Here is a 16484-nt window from a genome sequence, read left to right on the forward strand (position 1 = left end):
ACAAAAAGGGTCCTGTGTGAGTTTGATTCGTGTGCGATGCGAATTCAATGCAATATTTGCCATAGAATTCCAGTAGATTCGCCAGAACGCATAAAGAATTTGCAATGAAAATTTGCAACGCAATCGGATCAAACTTCGCACCGCAGCATTGTGAACTGGCCCTTAATGAAAACCTTTTCTAATAAATTAAGAAAAAAATAAACATTAGTCACTATCAGAATTACTGGTGAGTACCCTTCCCCTTTGTAGGTATTGCTGGGATTTGGGCTGTGAAGATTTCAACAAATTTAACTGAGCTTGCACAATTTCTGAAAAATGTGTTTTGCTCCTCTTGAAAAGGTAAAGGGTAAGATATGATTGTGTTTTTGTTTTCTCCCCTTTTAGCAAAAAAGTACAGAAAAGTTACAGGGAAAGAGATCTATTCAGACACATTAGAAAGCACGCCAATGCTGGAAAAGGAAAAATTTCCACAAGAGTTCTTCCCCGAGGTATGTGTGAAATACCAGCTTTTCTTTACACCATAACATTGTTCTAAATTAAAAGAAGGGGAAAATAGTTTACAGGAGGGGTGGGACTTTAAATGCAGCACATGGAAGCAAAGCGGTAAAAGGGTGAATGTAAGGGAGTTTTATTAATACCTTGATAGATAAACGTACAGTGTTACATCGTGATAGTACAGGTAAGCATAATATACAAAGTAGTAATACATAGTAACATACATATAATAATACCTATGATAATAAGATCACCGAATACAATCCAAATAAATGTATTAATGGTATGAAATGAACGAAATAACAATAAAAATGAATTTTGATAAAAAATAAAAAGTGTAAATTTTAATAAAAATGTAATATTTAATTTTTATTCATTTACACTTTTTTTATTTTTCTGACCCGTACATTGTCTGGGTTTGTGGTTTCTTTTTTTTTTTTTTTTTAGGCAATTGGGATATTCACGAACTTACCAGGCCGTGTTATCATTTAAAGTCCCTAGGGATGGAATTATTGGACCTTATCAGGCCATGGTAGTCCCTATCTTTCATAAAATAAAATGTCATTGTTCTAAGTTAGTTATTTAACCCCTCTGACGGTATTCCCGAGTCTGGCTCGGGGTGGAACTTTTATGCCAAAAGCGGTAACCCCGAGCCAGACTCGGGACCGCATCGCTGGATCCAGGAGGACGCTTCTCCCTTGGATCCAGCCATGTCCCCGCGCTGTACGAGCGAGCCGCGTCTCGCTCGATTCATCACATCGCCAATCTCCGTTCCCTGCGAGCGTTGCGACGCACGGGGACGGAGATCGGCGCCAAATTCAAAAAGTGAAACACGCAGTATACATACAGTATAATGTAATCTTACAGATTACATTGCTGTATGTAATTATTTCACATCCTTTGTCCCTAGTGGTCTGCCCAGTGTCCTGCATGCAGTTTTATAATATAAAAACTGTTCTTTCTGCCTGGAAACTGGAGATTGTCCATAGCAACCAAAACTGTCCCTTTACATCAAAAATGATTTTAGACCAGCTAGAAAACGGCGATAATAAATTGGAATCACTCGCAGAATTGAGCGATAGCGATTTGTGGGGAGATCTGTCATCAAATACTGAAAAGTAATGACAGCGACAATTCTGCAACTGAGCAAATTTCAGTGTTTTTTGTTTTGATTACATTATTGAATAATTTTTATTATTGTTATATTATTATTTGGTACAATTATTTATAATTATTTATTACATTATAATTTGATTTCATTTTTCAAACTTTATCATAGCCGGGATGTCTACTAGACTCTGGTTTGGACAGATTTAAGTGAGTTATTGCTAAGAATTACAGGACTACAATATAAAACGCCAATTTTTAACGCAAAATAATGGTACCACTTTCAGCACCTAAATTTCGAAATAATCGTACCGCCAGGGAGGTTAAAGTGATTGTAAAGTCTTGTGGTGGTTTTAGCTTGCTATGGGGGCACCCGAGCCAAGCCGCAGCTCTGTGACCATTTACATGCCCCTTTTCTCTTATTGGCTGATTTTGATTGACAACAGCGGGAGTCAAGGGCTTTCTCAGCCAATGAGGAGGGGTATCCTGGGCAGCTGAGACACTGCTGCAACATTGCTGGATCTAGATGGGGCTCACGTAAGTATTAGTGGAGTTGAGGGGGGGCAGAGCACAGAAGATTTTTTATCTTAATGCATAGAATGCATTAAGATAAAAAAAAAAAAAACTTCTGCCTTTACAACCACTTTAACAATAAAGTGCAATTCTAAGCAGCAAGTGAAATCTGTTAGCTAACTGCTAATGTCAAAGTAAAAAAACACCACAGACTGCAAGCTCCTATGTGTTTTCACACTGCAAGCAACTTCAACTAGACATGTGCGGTTCATTTCCTACGAATTGAAAATTCGTAACATTTGGAAGCATCCGAAATACGAATGTCTATGCTTCCGAATTGCATACGAAATTTCATTGACGAATTTCGAATCCAAATTCCGTTACAACAGAAATGTGACTGGTGTTTTGTTGCTGCTGACGTTTTCTACTGCTGCTGTGTGAGGGTTGGGAAAATTACCTTTTTTAATATGGGAGTGGGAGACTGGTACTGGTAGTCGATGGGAGATTCAGAATCGGACAAAATAAAAATGTTCGTTAATATAGTTTTATTATTGTCACAATAATTACGATTATTCGTTATGATTAAGTTAAAAACCCAGGAAGCAAGGGATGGTGGGAGCCCCTCATAATGACCCCAGGAGGAAGTCAGCACAGCACAGGGATGGTGGGAGCCCCTCATAATGAGCATAATGAGTCGACGACTGCCATGTTGAGAGAGGTATTTCTTGCTTTTAAATTCATCATAACGAATTTTCGTAATTGTTAACGGAAATTTCTATTTTGTACGAATTAACAGCTAATACGAAACATAACGGAACAAATTTATTGACAGCGCACATGTCCAACTTCAACCCTCTCATTTCTCTGTGCCAGAGAACCTCATAAATTGGTGTTCCCAGCTTTTTTTTTTTGTTACATTGGCATTCCCATAATAAAGTTAAACAATGTAATAACAAATATGTTTAAAATAGGGCAGTAGTGTACAAAAATTGTGCAAAACACACAGATAAAGTTAACAGATAATCAATACAACCTAGTCTTTGTTTATGACATAATCGCATTAGCAATCACAATACTACCTGAGACAGGGTGACACCAGTCTAGAGCGTGAAGGCAAGATAGGGGTACAAGGGGTAAAAAGAGAGGGAGTGTAAGGGAGGAGAGGTGGAGTAAAGGGGTACAATATTCTAAATTATCCATCCATATCAGATAAAAAAAAAATTGGGATGAAATATTACCCCAAAAAAAAGCTTTTCACGCTTCTTTAGATACCTTTTATACCTTTTGCTTCAAAAGTTCAGAGAACACCATCACAAGACTTTGAAAGGAACAGGCTGGCCATCTATTGTTCAGAGTCCCTTTGCATCCACAGAGTCCTGGTGGGAATAGTGTGCGTCTTCCAATACAGTGGAATCAAGCTTTTGGCCGCATTTAAGAAGCATGGTAACAAGTTAGTTTTTACAGTGCTTTACCAGCATTGGAGGCAAATGGAATAGGAAAGGGGCAGGCCTCCAGGAGGTCTACAATGAAAATAAATTTTGTGGTTTTAATATCTCACTAGATAGAGCGAAGTACTGGGCATTGGAGCCACACATGCAACTGAATTCCCTGAGCCAAAGTGATTTTATGTGGGCACAGTCTTCAACCACCACCTGCTCTCAAGGCCTTCTAGAGTCTGACCAGGACGCAGTGGAGGCTGGAAGGATTGGTGCACAGCAAAAAGTCATGTGGAAAACTGCAGTCCCACCCAGAAGCACTATTTAAAAATGTACATAAAAAAAGAAAAAAAAAGATTGCGGATTATCACTTTCTTTCTGTTATACTGATGGGTGATTTTAGTAACACACGAGTATTTTAGGGACTGTTTTCCACTACGTTCTGCTGAAATGTTGACCAATGTATTTTGTTACTATAGAGCCAAGGGGGCTTTCAGATCATTCATTATTGGTAACTACTATGGTTCCTACCCGGTTCCGTATACGGAGCAGCTTGCTCTTTAACCCGTCTTGGTTGCCACTTTTTCAGTCTTTCAAGTTGTCTGGCCTTTCCTTTTTTTCATGAGATAAATAAAGGCTCTGCCTCTAGAAACGTAATATGGGACTCAAGCATTTTTGCGTGGCCCTATCTACTCCTGTTTCTCCTTCAGATTTTCAATGAGGCATCGGAGTAAGATTATTTTCCTGACTCTATGTATAATGCCACAATAGTGGTGATCCATAGAACAGATAAAGACCCTATGACACTGGATTCATATCGACCCTTTTCTCCTCTTCCAGTTGATATTACATCAACAATTCTTGAAATATGTGGGTTTGGTAAGTACTTGAGTTTTTGCGTTAATCTTTTATATGCTAAAATCCAGAGCTTTGATTCTCGTAAATGATCTTTTTTTCTCCTCCTTTTTTACCACAGCACAGAACGAGGCAAGGGTGCCCTTTGCCTCCCCTTCTTTTGCGGTCGCTATTGAACTATTGGCATATTTGTGCCACCAAAGCACTGGAGTGATTGGGTTTTGTAGAGGCCAGGAAGAGAAGCTCACTTTATGTAAATGACATGTCCCTCTTCCTGGCCGATACATAGTCCTCCCTCCAAGAGGCTCTGCCCCTCATTAATGAATTTGGAGGCTTTTTTAGGATTAAAAATTAATTGGTTGACGTCTACTCCTCTCCCTCTAGATGGCCTTCTAGAAACCTTAAGTGTCCATTTTCTCACATTAAGGTTGTTTCTCTATTTAAATATCTGGGTATTACTATCTCTTTTAAAATAGTTTATTATATTACCTTTAACCTGGTTCCATTGATTTCACATTTCAGGTCGCAGATCAGGTCCTACTGATCTCTATGGTCCTACCACACTCTCTATAGTGGGACGTACTTTTGATTAAGATGATTTGGATGCTTCAAATATTATTTATTTATATATATATATATATATATATATATATATATATAATTATATTATTATTTTTTATTATTTTTTGCATATTTCCCCTTGTTGGATCACCCTTCATTTATTTTTTATTTTATTACTTTTGTCTGGGATCTTTAGAGATTTTATTTGGAAGAAGATCCACCTAGGATCAGGTTAGAACTCCTTCAATACCCTAGAGATATGGGAGGCCTGGCAGCACCGAATCCCTGTTTGTACTTTTTAGCAACACAACGCCAGCATTTGAATGGCTGAGAAAGCCGCCCCTCCATAAAAATATCTTACAAATTGATTGAGGAGCTCTTTAAAGGGGTATGTTCACTATACACCTTGGAGTTTTCAGCATATCTCAAATCTCTATCACAGCTCCCTACTGTTGTAGCTGATAGGACGTGTTTAGGCATCTGTGAAGGAGTTACTTTATATTACTGGATCTACCATGTTTACTCCTAATATGGTCTAATGATTTACTTAGTAAAATTGGAAAGTTGCAGGGGCTTCATGTTTGGGCCTGAAGCAGCATTCTGATAATTGACCATTTGTTTGAAAATCTATTTTGCAAATCATTTCAGCAATTGCTATTAAAATTTTCTTTGGACAAAAAGCCATTCTATCACTATCTTCAAATCAGACTTGCCTTTCAGGCCGAAAACAACTCTCTCTGCTTTTCAGTTGCAGATACTCCATTATTTGATAGAATTGTTGGGATCTGTGGTTCAAAGGACCTAATTTCAGAGATTTATGCACAAATTTTATCTAAATTTTTGTTGACATCCATGTAAACAGAAATGGGAAGAAGAGTTAGGTCATATTCCTGATGAAGTCTGGGACCAGGTTCTGCGAATGATCTCTCTCATTTCTCCTTCCTCCTTGTACCAGCTAATGCAAATATTTATTATCCATGGGGTATATCCAACTCAGCATTTTCTTTTGCAGTATAGGTCTACTGCAAGATTCTTGCTGTAACTGATGTGGTTAACCTGATTTACCTGCTGTGGCGCTGTCCTAAGCTTAAAGTGACACTAAAGTCTCTTTTTTTTTTTTTTTTGTGTTCTTTAAAATTAACAAACATGTTATACTTACCAGCTCTGTGTAGTGGCTTTGCACAGAACAGGCTGGAGCAGCAGAGAGCAGCCTTTGGCTCTAAACACGTGCTTCAACACCCCCCCCCCCCCCATTGTAATCCATGCATCTGGCGTCCTGCATGGGGGCCGGATGCATGGATGGGGGGCAGTGCCCATGCACCCTTAATGGATGGGCCGCCCCTGATGTACATAGAAGACCATAGGTTGCATTCAGTTTTTAAGAATGTTCACTGTGCGGACATGAGTGTTCCGTTTTTAACACTAGTGTGCACAAAGCTTAAAACTCGCTGTCCTCCGTAATTTGCATATTTTTTGTGAAGATGTTCTCTTTACTGTGCACAGGCACAAAATTATCCTACACCATATTATCAACATTAGACTTACAGTCCAGTATATTGGCTGTGGCAGTAAAGGTTATCCTTCTTTGTCTTTGCCTTCTTTTTTAAGAGGTTTAATCTCCAGCTTGGTACAGTGTCACTATCTGGTCTACCTTTGATTTACTACTGCTGTTTATTGAGACAAACACGATTCATAATTGAAAGTTAATGGCTGCCATTGTGCCTTTGTGAGGGCATTCACACTCTCTGCATATATAATAATGGCCTCTCAGTTAACGAGCAACTGTTGAACAGTGCCGATTGTTTTCTCCCTGCTGTCATAAACAGCTAGTGAGTTGTAGCAGATTTAAAATATATGCAAAACATTCTTTCCTCACCATCAAGCAATCTTTCTTCCCTTTTTTTTTAAATTTTATTTTATGGCTGCCGCCCGGGGATTATCTTAGAGTAATTACTTTGATTGAGATATAATGTTGTTCAAAATAATTACAAGCCACAGCATGGAAAATGAACAAAACTCTCTATGTGAATTTATGAGTCCGCTTGGCAAGACATGAGCCAGAAAATAGGCCTTTGGGATCAGCACTTGAGATAATGTTGGCTCATCTTAAAAAAAAAAAAAATAAAAAAAAAAAAGCAGATTTGTGTAGTCTATCAGGGTTGAGTCATATAAAAATATATGTTTTCCTTAGCCATAGTGAGAAATCAGTTGTTATCATAGATCACGGATGCTGCTCCAAGCTCTTATGAAAGATGAATTAATTTCACTAATGCTTTAATGCAAACCTTTCATGGAGAAGGCTATGTGGCGATAACCTTACCGCAGCCTCTCCTTTCTTCGCGGTGATTTATGCCGTCTTTTAGCAGATGAAACTGCCTCTGTTCACAATCCGTCTGCTGCCTACAGGCATCATATTATTAAAGCCCAGCGAGACTCCACAATGTGTAAGGCGGTAGGGATAAAAATATCTTTACCTTTAGTGCATTTTGGGTATTGGGAACATGTTTAATCCATATCCCAGTCCCTAGTGCTCTACTTGGCTGTCTTTCATGGCCAGTGTAGGAGATGAACAAACAAGTTGCACCTTATTGATCCAGAAGTACGTGAAGCAGTTGATTCTGCATTGGCCTGGATGTGTTGATTGGGCGGAAGGTTTATTGGCCGTCATTCATTTACACTTTGAGTGCTTCAGAAAAAAAGGCAACCTGGTGATGAGTAACCTAGTATAGAGGGCGATACACAAGTTTGAGGCCCCATTCACAAGAGCATTTTCAAACCTGTGTTCATATGCAATAAGGCATTGTTCACATGGCCGTACGTAAGTTATAGGCCTGTCTGAGGGCTGTATTTGCTCATACAAGGATTTACAGGTGTTCTGTACATCCCTGTGCAGGCAGTCACATGACAAAGGCTGGCCATACATTGGGTGAATTTCTTTCCTACAATCACGCGTTGCAGGAAAGAAACTTGCATGATTCCCCCATCAACACATTTGGAATCACTCCTGATATATATATATATATATATATATATATATATAATTTATTTTATGTATGTATAGCAGGGATACCCAACCTTTTGAAGAGCGAGGGCCACTTAAGTGACTTGGTAACCAGTCGTGGTGCACAATGATTGGAGCGGGCGGATGACAGGCCCTTGTCCACTCTGCATATGGAGAGCAGACACGGACACAGCCCACTCTACTCTATGGGCCCTTCAATCCTATCCACCCAGGCTGAAGGGGGTGTATTCCCTTCTGTTTTTTTAGCAAATCAGATTGGAGGTAGGGGGTGCACCTGCGGATCAGTTTGAAAGCAGCCCAGTAACCACTGCGGAACAGATATGCCCATATTTGGTATCACTCTGCAGGAGCCAGCACTATACAGGAAGCATTGGCTTATGTGGCTCTGCTCTGCAGCCGCCTGCTTTCTCTATCGCCGGCTTCATTCCCAACACTGATGCTCTGGGAGTAACGATCCAGGCTTGGCAAGCAACCATCCCAGAGCATGAGGCCGCGGGCCACAACAGAAGGCTCCATGGGCCACTGGTTGGGCACCCCTGATGTATAGGCTGTCACAAAAGTGAGTACACCCCTCACATTTTTGTAAATATTTCCTTTTCATGTGACAACACTGAAGAAATAACACTTTGCTACAATGTGAAGTAGTGAGTGTTGTAGCTTGTACAACAGTGTAAATGTGCTGTCCTCTCAAAATAACTCGACACACAGCCATTAGTGTCTAAACCGCTGGCAACAAAAGTGAGTACACCCCTAAGTGAAAATGTTCAAATTGAGCCCAATTAGCCATTTCCCGCTCACCTGGTGTCATGTGACTAGTTTGTGTTACAAGGTCTCAGGTGTTAATGGGGTAGCAGGTATGTTAAATTTGTTATTGCTCTCACTCTCTCATACTGGTCACTGGAAGTTCAAAATGGCTCCTCTTGGCAAATAACTCTTAGGAGCTAAAAAAAAAAAAATTGTTGCTCTACATATAGATGGCCTAGGCTATAAGAAGATTGCCAAGACCCTGAAACTGAGCTACAGCACGGTGGCCAAGACCATACAGTGGTTTAACAGGACAGGTTCCACTCAGAACAGGCCTCGCCATGGTCGGCCAAAGACTTAGTAGAGTGCGCATACTCAGCATCATATCCAGAGGTTGTCTTTGGGAAATTGACGTATGAGTGCTGCCTGCATTGCTGCAGAGGTTGAAGGGGGGGGGGGAGTCAGCCTGTCGGTGCTCAGACCATACGCCGCACACTACATCAAATTGGTCTGCATGCCTGTTGCCCCAGAAGGAAGCCTCTTCTAAAGATTATGCGCAAGAAAGCCCACAAACAGTTTGCTGAAGACAAGCAGACTAAGGACATGGATTACTGGAACCATGTCCTGTGGTCTGATGAGACCAAGATAAACTTATTTGGTTCAGATGGTGTCAAGCGTATGTGGTGGCAACCAGGTGAGGAGTACAAAGACAAGTGTGTCTTTCCTACAGTCAAGCATGGTGATGGGAATGTCATGGTCTGGGGCTGCATGGGGGCTGCCGGCACTGGGGAGTTACAGTACATGAACTGTGACATACTGAAGCAGAGCATGATCCCCTCCCTTTGGCGACTGGGCCGCAGGGCAGTATTCCATCATAACCCTAAACACACCTCCAAGACAACCACTGCCTTGCTAAAGAAGCTGAGGGTAAAGGTGATAGACTGGCCAAGACTGTCTCCAGACCTAAACCTTATTGAGCATCTGTGGGGCATCCTCAAATGGAAGGTGGAAGAGCACAAGGTCTTTAACATCCACCAGCTCTGTGATGTCGTCATGGAGGAGTGGAAGAGGACTCCAGTGGCAACCTGTGAAGCTCTGGTGAACTACATGCCCAAGAGGGTTAAAACAGTGCTGGAAAATAATGGGGGCCACACAAAATATTGACTCTTTGGACCCAATTTGGACATTTTCACTTAGGGGTATACTCAATTTGTTGCCAGCGGTTTAGACATGAATGGTTGAGTTGAGTTATTTTGAGGGAACAGCAAGTGTACACTGTTATACTAGTTGTACACTCACTACTTTACATTGTAGCAAAGAGTAATTTCTTCAGTGTTGTCACATGGAAAGATATAATATATTTACAAAAAATAGGTGTGTGCTCACTACAGCAATAGCCTGTCTTCTGCGAGTACTCTAAAGCTGTCAGATATAAATAGAGCTAAGCCCAGGAGGTATCCTGCACCTCACTGCACAAAGCGGAGTTCTGCCAGAAAAAAATAAAATTTAAGTCAGCAGTTACAAATACTGCAGCTTCTGACTTTTAAAATAAGCACACTTGCCTCTCCAGGGCGCCCGTGATGTCCTCACCCGAAGCCGACCCATCCCTCTGCTCTGGGTGTAGGTGCCGGTATCTTTATTATTTATTGTGCGCAGAATGGCCTCTTCTGTCTTCTGGGACCTGTGTGTCTCCCAGAAGACAGCGGGGGGTACGAAGGAGGGGTCGGATATGGTGTAGTTCGCTGCAGATTCTGCGGCTCTTTTGCCGGAAGTCTGTGCAAATACCTGTATTAGACAGGGGTCTGTCTTCTTTTACACCCCCCCCCCCCCCGAAAGGCACCGGAGGGAGGTGGGGGAGGAACCGGATCAGCGGAAGTTCCATTTCTGGGCGGAACTCCGCTTTATAACTCAGTGTGCCTTAATTTTTAACAAAAAAGCTGAATTCCTGGACTTCAGCTTTAACCAATTACTGCCCTTAGGGTGTTTTACATGTCCTACACTTTAAGTGGTTAAAACAAGCTAATGGCTGCAGCTTTTCAGCCCCTTGATTCACTTTTACGACAGTGAGAAGCTCTAACTGCCCACCAGGCTCCTGCCGCTGTCTGCGGAGCTATGGGCCGAAGTGACGTTTTTACTTCGCTTTCGCCCTGCAATGGTATGGAGACGGGTGGGGGTCATCTTCCCCTCACTTGTCTCCATACCCAGCCAGCAGAAGGACTCAGCGGCTCCGGTCAGCGGCGTAGGGCACCGGAGCGCGACGCGAGGGGGGCCTCTCCTGCCGCCGATAAAAGCGATCTTGCAGCAAATCACTAGAGACCACTATTATCGGAAAGCGGCCCACCGGCCAAAGAGGAGGATACCGGGGTTATGACAGCTAGCTGCTTCCATAACAATATTCCTCTTCAAAGTTAAGACGTGTATCGCCGTGCGGCGGTCCGTAAGTGGTTAATAACAAAATGGTTTGTATGGAACTTGTGTTCTCTCAATTTTAGCGGTGCAAGGGTTACACTAAAAAATGAGATTGAATTTCAAACATAGTGGTGGTACTTAGGAATCCTTCTCCCGTATTTCCTCCAAAGGAAATTTTACAGGTGCTAAACGATCTACACTGAGTTCCTATGTGTCTCATCTTCTCCAGCAATTGTGATGAGGAAATACCCTTTATTTGAGAGCTGATCGGTAATAGAGCGCTTTGAACTAGCACCTGGGAACTAGAATGGTATTTATAGTACAGATCCATCAGTGAACAGTTTGCTCCATTGCTCCTGATGGTGCTTGCGGGAAAGCAATGTATTTATAGCCAGATTCTGAGTGTTTCAAGCACAACAGCTCCATGTATCAAGTGCAGCAAAAATTAATTTCAACTGTTGTAAAACTCTAGAGGAGTTTAGGCTGGATAGACACAGGAAGGAAGAGCGCCTCTGCGCCGTGCCAGATATCGGCACGTTGTAGAGAATATATTGTCATTAGCAACCATATTGCAGCTAGCAGTCTAGTGATGACCCAACTTTTCATTGGCTGAAGCTAAGGTTGACCCATACACAGTTTGAATCTCGGCCTGGTTCAGCAGGCACCGGCCCGAGATTCAAACCATTAATGGGCAGGCTGGATGTACCAAGTTGATTGATCAACTTGGGTACCTACCAACCTGTCGGATTCTCTGGTGATTATTGCCGTCTTCCTTGGTTGCAGGAAAGACATTCACACCATGTATGGGCCTGCCTTAGTCTTTGCAGTTCTGGTGGCCCCAGAAAAAAGATGTTGGTAAATGTTCTAGTAATGGTGCCTATTCCAGCGACAGTTCTCTAATCTCTCACTTTGGAGAGGCCCTGGCCCTGGAGCTAAGGATGACCCATACACAGTTCGAATCTCGCACCGGTTCAGCAGGAACCAGCCGAGGTTCAAACCGTTAATGGGCAGGCTGAATGTACCAAGTTGATCCTTCAACTTGGGTACCTACCAACCTGCCCGATTCACTTGCAAATATTGCTGTCTTCCCTGGTTGCAGGAAAGACATTCGCACCATGTATGGGCCTGCCTTAGTCTTTGCAGTTCTGGTGGCCCCAGAAAAAAGATGTTGGTAAATCTTCTAGTAATGGTGCCTATTCCAGCGACAGTTCTCTAATCTCTCACTTTAGAGAGATTTCTACACACTTGTATTGTGTTTCTTGTACGGGAAGTAAAAGGAAATCATCCCAACGGGACAAAGACTGTAAAAAAAAAGCCTGGCAGACTTCACCTTTTAAAACTATATACAATACAGAAAAAAGGGCATTGGAAAGTAACGTTTGAGTTTAACTCGCATAACTATTTCATTATTTACTGCTTTACTTTTTTAGCCTTAAAGTGTTACTTGACCCAGGAGCCTGCGTTCATTATATCTGGTCTCCCACAGAACATGGAAATGCAATTATTTTAGTAAATATAAACTGCTAAATACATTTTCTCAGCAGTTGGAGCAGTCTTGTGACTTCTGTCAGTGTCTGGTTAAAGCTTGTGGGAGGCGTTTTCATTCTACTCGGACTGTCCTATGAGGCTGCATGCCCTCTGACCCTCTGTCTGGACAGTGCCGATCACATGCACTCTCCCAAGAAGAAAAAAAAAATCTCTAGCAATACACACCAAACTGAGCATGTGCAGCTTGCCCACAATACTCTGTCCTATCAGGAGATGGTTTGGGGACAGTGGAAGAAAGGGAGGATCAGAGAAGACAGGCTCAAACAGCCTTTTTTCACAATGCAGAGGATTAACCCCTTGGGTTCCACAGTGAGTAGAACAAGCGTGCTATGCTGCATATACGGTATGATTTTACTGTTGTGGGTTTAGTAACACTTTATGGAGGGACGGATGTCAGTGGTGACATGTCCACTGACATCTGAACTGCTCCGATCCGAAAAAGTGTGACAGAGGAAAAACCTACTATTCATCCATCATTGGATTGGGTGACGACAGACTCTGCGGCCCGCTGTCGTCCGATCTCCCATAGGGGAGAGCGGCGCTCTGACAGGTCCGTCCCTGCGCAGTGTGCAGAGATCGGCCTGTCATCTTCCTGCTTAGCGAGGATCGACGGACCCCTGCTGAGCAAGCAGATGTTCATGGGGCGGATCATCACTGATCCATCCCGTGTGAAAGAGGCCTTAAAGTGATTGCAAGGGTTGTTGTGTTTTTTTATTTTTTTTATTTTTATTTGAGTAACAAATATATCATACTTGCCTCCACTGTGCAGCTTGTTTTGCACAGAGTGGTTTTTTTTTGGGGTCCCCGGCGGTTCTTTTAGCTCCTGCCCACAGATAACCCCCTAGGAGTTGCGGCGCTCTCCCGAGTCCAGCATTCGGCATCCATACCCGCCGAATGTATGACTTTGCCCCGCATCATTGGATTTGATGGACAGCAGAGGGAGCCAAAGGCTGCGCTGGGGGCCCGTGTTCGTGTCACAGAGCAGCAGAATGGGAAGATGTAAAAAAGGCATTTCCCTGATCTGCCTAGCAACATGACCGAGATCTACTGCTCCCTGTCCTTGGGAGCCGTGACCTGTCATGTTCTAGTGAGCCCACCGTCACCCCCCTCCCTCCCCCCACAGTTGAATCCCTCCCTAGGACACAGTTAACACCTTGATCGCCCCTAGTGTTTAACCCCTTCCCTGCCAGTGTCATTTACACAGTAATCTGTGCATTTTTATAGCACTGATCGCTGTATAAATGACAATGGTCCCAAAATAGTGTCAAAAGTGTTCGATATGTCCACCATAATGTCGCAGTCACAATTAAAATCGAAGATCGCCGCCATTACTAATAAAAAATGTATAATAAAAATGCCATAAATGTATCTATTTTGTAGATGCTATAACTTGCGCAAACCAATATACGCTTATTGCGATTTTTTTTTTTCTTTGATTTTCAATTTTTTTTACCAAAAATGTGTAGAAAAATACATATCAGCCTAAGCTTAGAGAATTTTTTTTAATATATTTTTATATATTTATTATAGCAAAATGTAAAAAATATATATATATATATATATATATATATATATATATATATATATATATATATTTTTTTTTTCAAAATTGTCGCTCTATTTTTTTTTTTTTGTTTGTTTTATAGCGCTAGACCACCTCTGTATATCGCAAAACATGAAACCTGTCAAATTTAGTAAAAGTCACCTATAGAGATTTTTTGAGGGTAAAATTTTGACGCCATTCCACGAGTGGGCGCAATTTTGAAGCGTGACATGTTGGGTTCAATTTACTCAGCGTAACATTGTCTTTCACAATATAAAAAAAATTGGACTAAATTTACTGCTGTCTTATTTTTTTTTCTTTAAAAAAGTGAATTTAAAAAAAAAAAAAGTGCGCTTGTAAGACCGCTGTGCAAATACGGTGTGAAAATAAGTATTGCAATGACCGCCATTTTAGTCTCTAGGGTGTTAGGAAAAAACACAATATATAATATTTGGGGGTTCTAAGTAATTTTCTAGCAAGAAAAAAAAAACTGTTTTAAACATGTAAACACCTAAATTCAAAACGAGGCTGGTCCTTACGTGGAAGTCCATGCAAAATCTAAAACCCCTGCATCTATAGACGCCAGGGATTCAACACTAACCTCTCTATCCCTGTAAAGAAAAAAAAAAGAGTAAACGCATCTTTTTTTGGAAGCCGGTCTGACCCGCTCTGACCAGATCCCACGCTGAGCTGTCAGCCGCGGCAGAGTTGGGTGCAGAGAAGACGGAGGACAAGGGAAGCCCCCATAGTAACTCTATGGGTGACGTCACTTCCCATTCATTTCACAGTCGTTGTCATCCATGTCCTCTGCAGAGCTTCCGGCGCTGGAGATCAGGTAAGGGCGGGTCAGATCGGTTTCCAAAAAAGTATGTATACTCATCTTTTTATAGGGATAGAGAGGTTAGTGTTAGATCCCTGGTGTCTATAGATTTTAGATTTTGCATGGACTTCCACTTTAAGCATCTGCAGCACATCATTTCTCAGGGTGGGTTTGCTGATGGTGACGACGGTGCAATATGCCTTTGGGCGGAGGATGTTGGCGTGACCACGCAGAAGGACATTGTGTTGTCACCTTTTATAGGAAAGTGTTTGACAAAATAACTTTCGTGCTCGAATCCAGAAAATAAAATGAAAACTGAATTAGTAAATCTAAATGACTTTTGAAATTGTTTTGACACTAGAAAGCTTATGAGATACTAGTGATTGGGTTTAATTGTCATTTATTAGGGTGACTGTACAGATTATTATAGATTTAGTCATTTATTTTGACTACATTTTCCTTGCAATCAGTGTTTAAGTGATATAGTCCTGGTAATTGGTGACATCACTACTTTCCAATTATAACATTACTATTGAGGTTATCTTTCAGTAAACATTACTTGTGGTTTCTATGGTATCCCCAGCCCTGTCCTTTGTGTTAACTGCGACATTACTTTCATATTAGTCTCTTCTGACATACAGAAAGCCTCACCTTCAATTACCCAAGTTCTCTATTTCTGGGTGTAACAAAGATTACCATTAACCGCTTGCCGACCGCCGCACGCCGATATACGTCGGCACAATGGTGGCGGTGGGCAAATGGGCGTGCCTGTACCTCCCCTTTAATTGGGGGGGTAGCGGGCACGTGTGACCGTGCCTGCGGGACCCACGGACTCTATGTATGCCGGTGATCGTGTCATGGAGCCGCAGTACGGGGAGATGCCTATGTAAACAAGGCATTTCCCGGTTTCCCTGTCATCGGAAGCAGTGATCGCTGTCATGTGAGTGGTAGCCCACCCCCCCCCCCCCCCACAGTTAGAATCACTCCCTAGGACACACTTAACCCCTTGATTGCCCCCTAGTGTTTTAACCCATTCCCTGTCAGTGTTTACACAGTAATCAGTTCATTTTTATATCACCAAGTACTGTATAAATAACAATGGTCCCAAAATAGTGTCAAAAGTGTCTGTGTCCACCATAATGTCGCAGTCACCTCCATTACTAATAAAAAACAAGTAATAATAAAAATGCCATAAATCTATCCCCCTATTTTGTAGACACACTAACTTTTGCGCAAACCAATCAATATGCGCTTATTGCAAATTTTTTATTTTTTTTTTACCAAAAGTATGTAGGAGGATACATATCGACCTAAACTGAGGAAAAAATTAGCCATAGATGTCAGACTCTCAGAGTTTGTCAGGTTGTTGAGAGTGGGGCTGGGTGGTGCACCAATGCCCTCCAGTCGCAGCCAAATGCCAGACCCGCATCT

At 41.9% G+C, this 16484-nt stretch overlaps 1 protein-coding gene across 1 annotated transcript in view; it reads left to right on the forward strand.

Annotated features, from left to right (window-relative positions):
• The window catches only part of INPP5A (inositol polyphosphate-5-phosphatase A), a 633009-nt gene that overhangs the window by 357961 nt on the left and 258564 nt on the right, over nt 1–16484 (forward strand). The window contains exon 6 of the mRNA XM_077453801.1: nt 385–488. Within this exon, the coding sequence (XP_077309927.1) occupies nt 385–488 (104 nt within the window). The remainder of the gene's footprint in view (nt 1–384; nt 489–16484) is intronic.

Source organism: Lithobates pipiens, unplaced genomic scaffold, assembly GCF_037356315.1.
Source record: "Lithobates pipiens isolate NorthernLeopardFrog02 unplaced genomic scaffold, aLitPip1_a1.2 Scaffold_25, whole genome shotgun sequence".
Taxonomy (NCBI): Eukaryota; Metazoa; Chordata; class Amphibia; order Anura; family Ranidae; genus Lithobates; species Lithobates pipiens.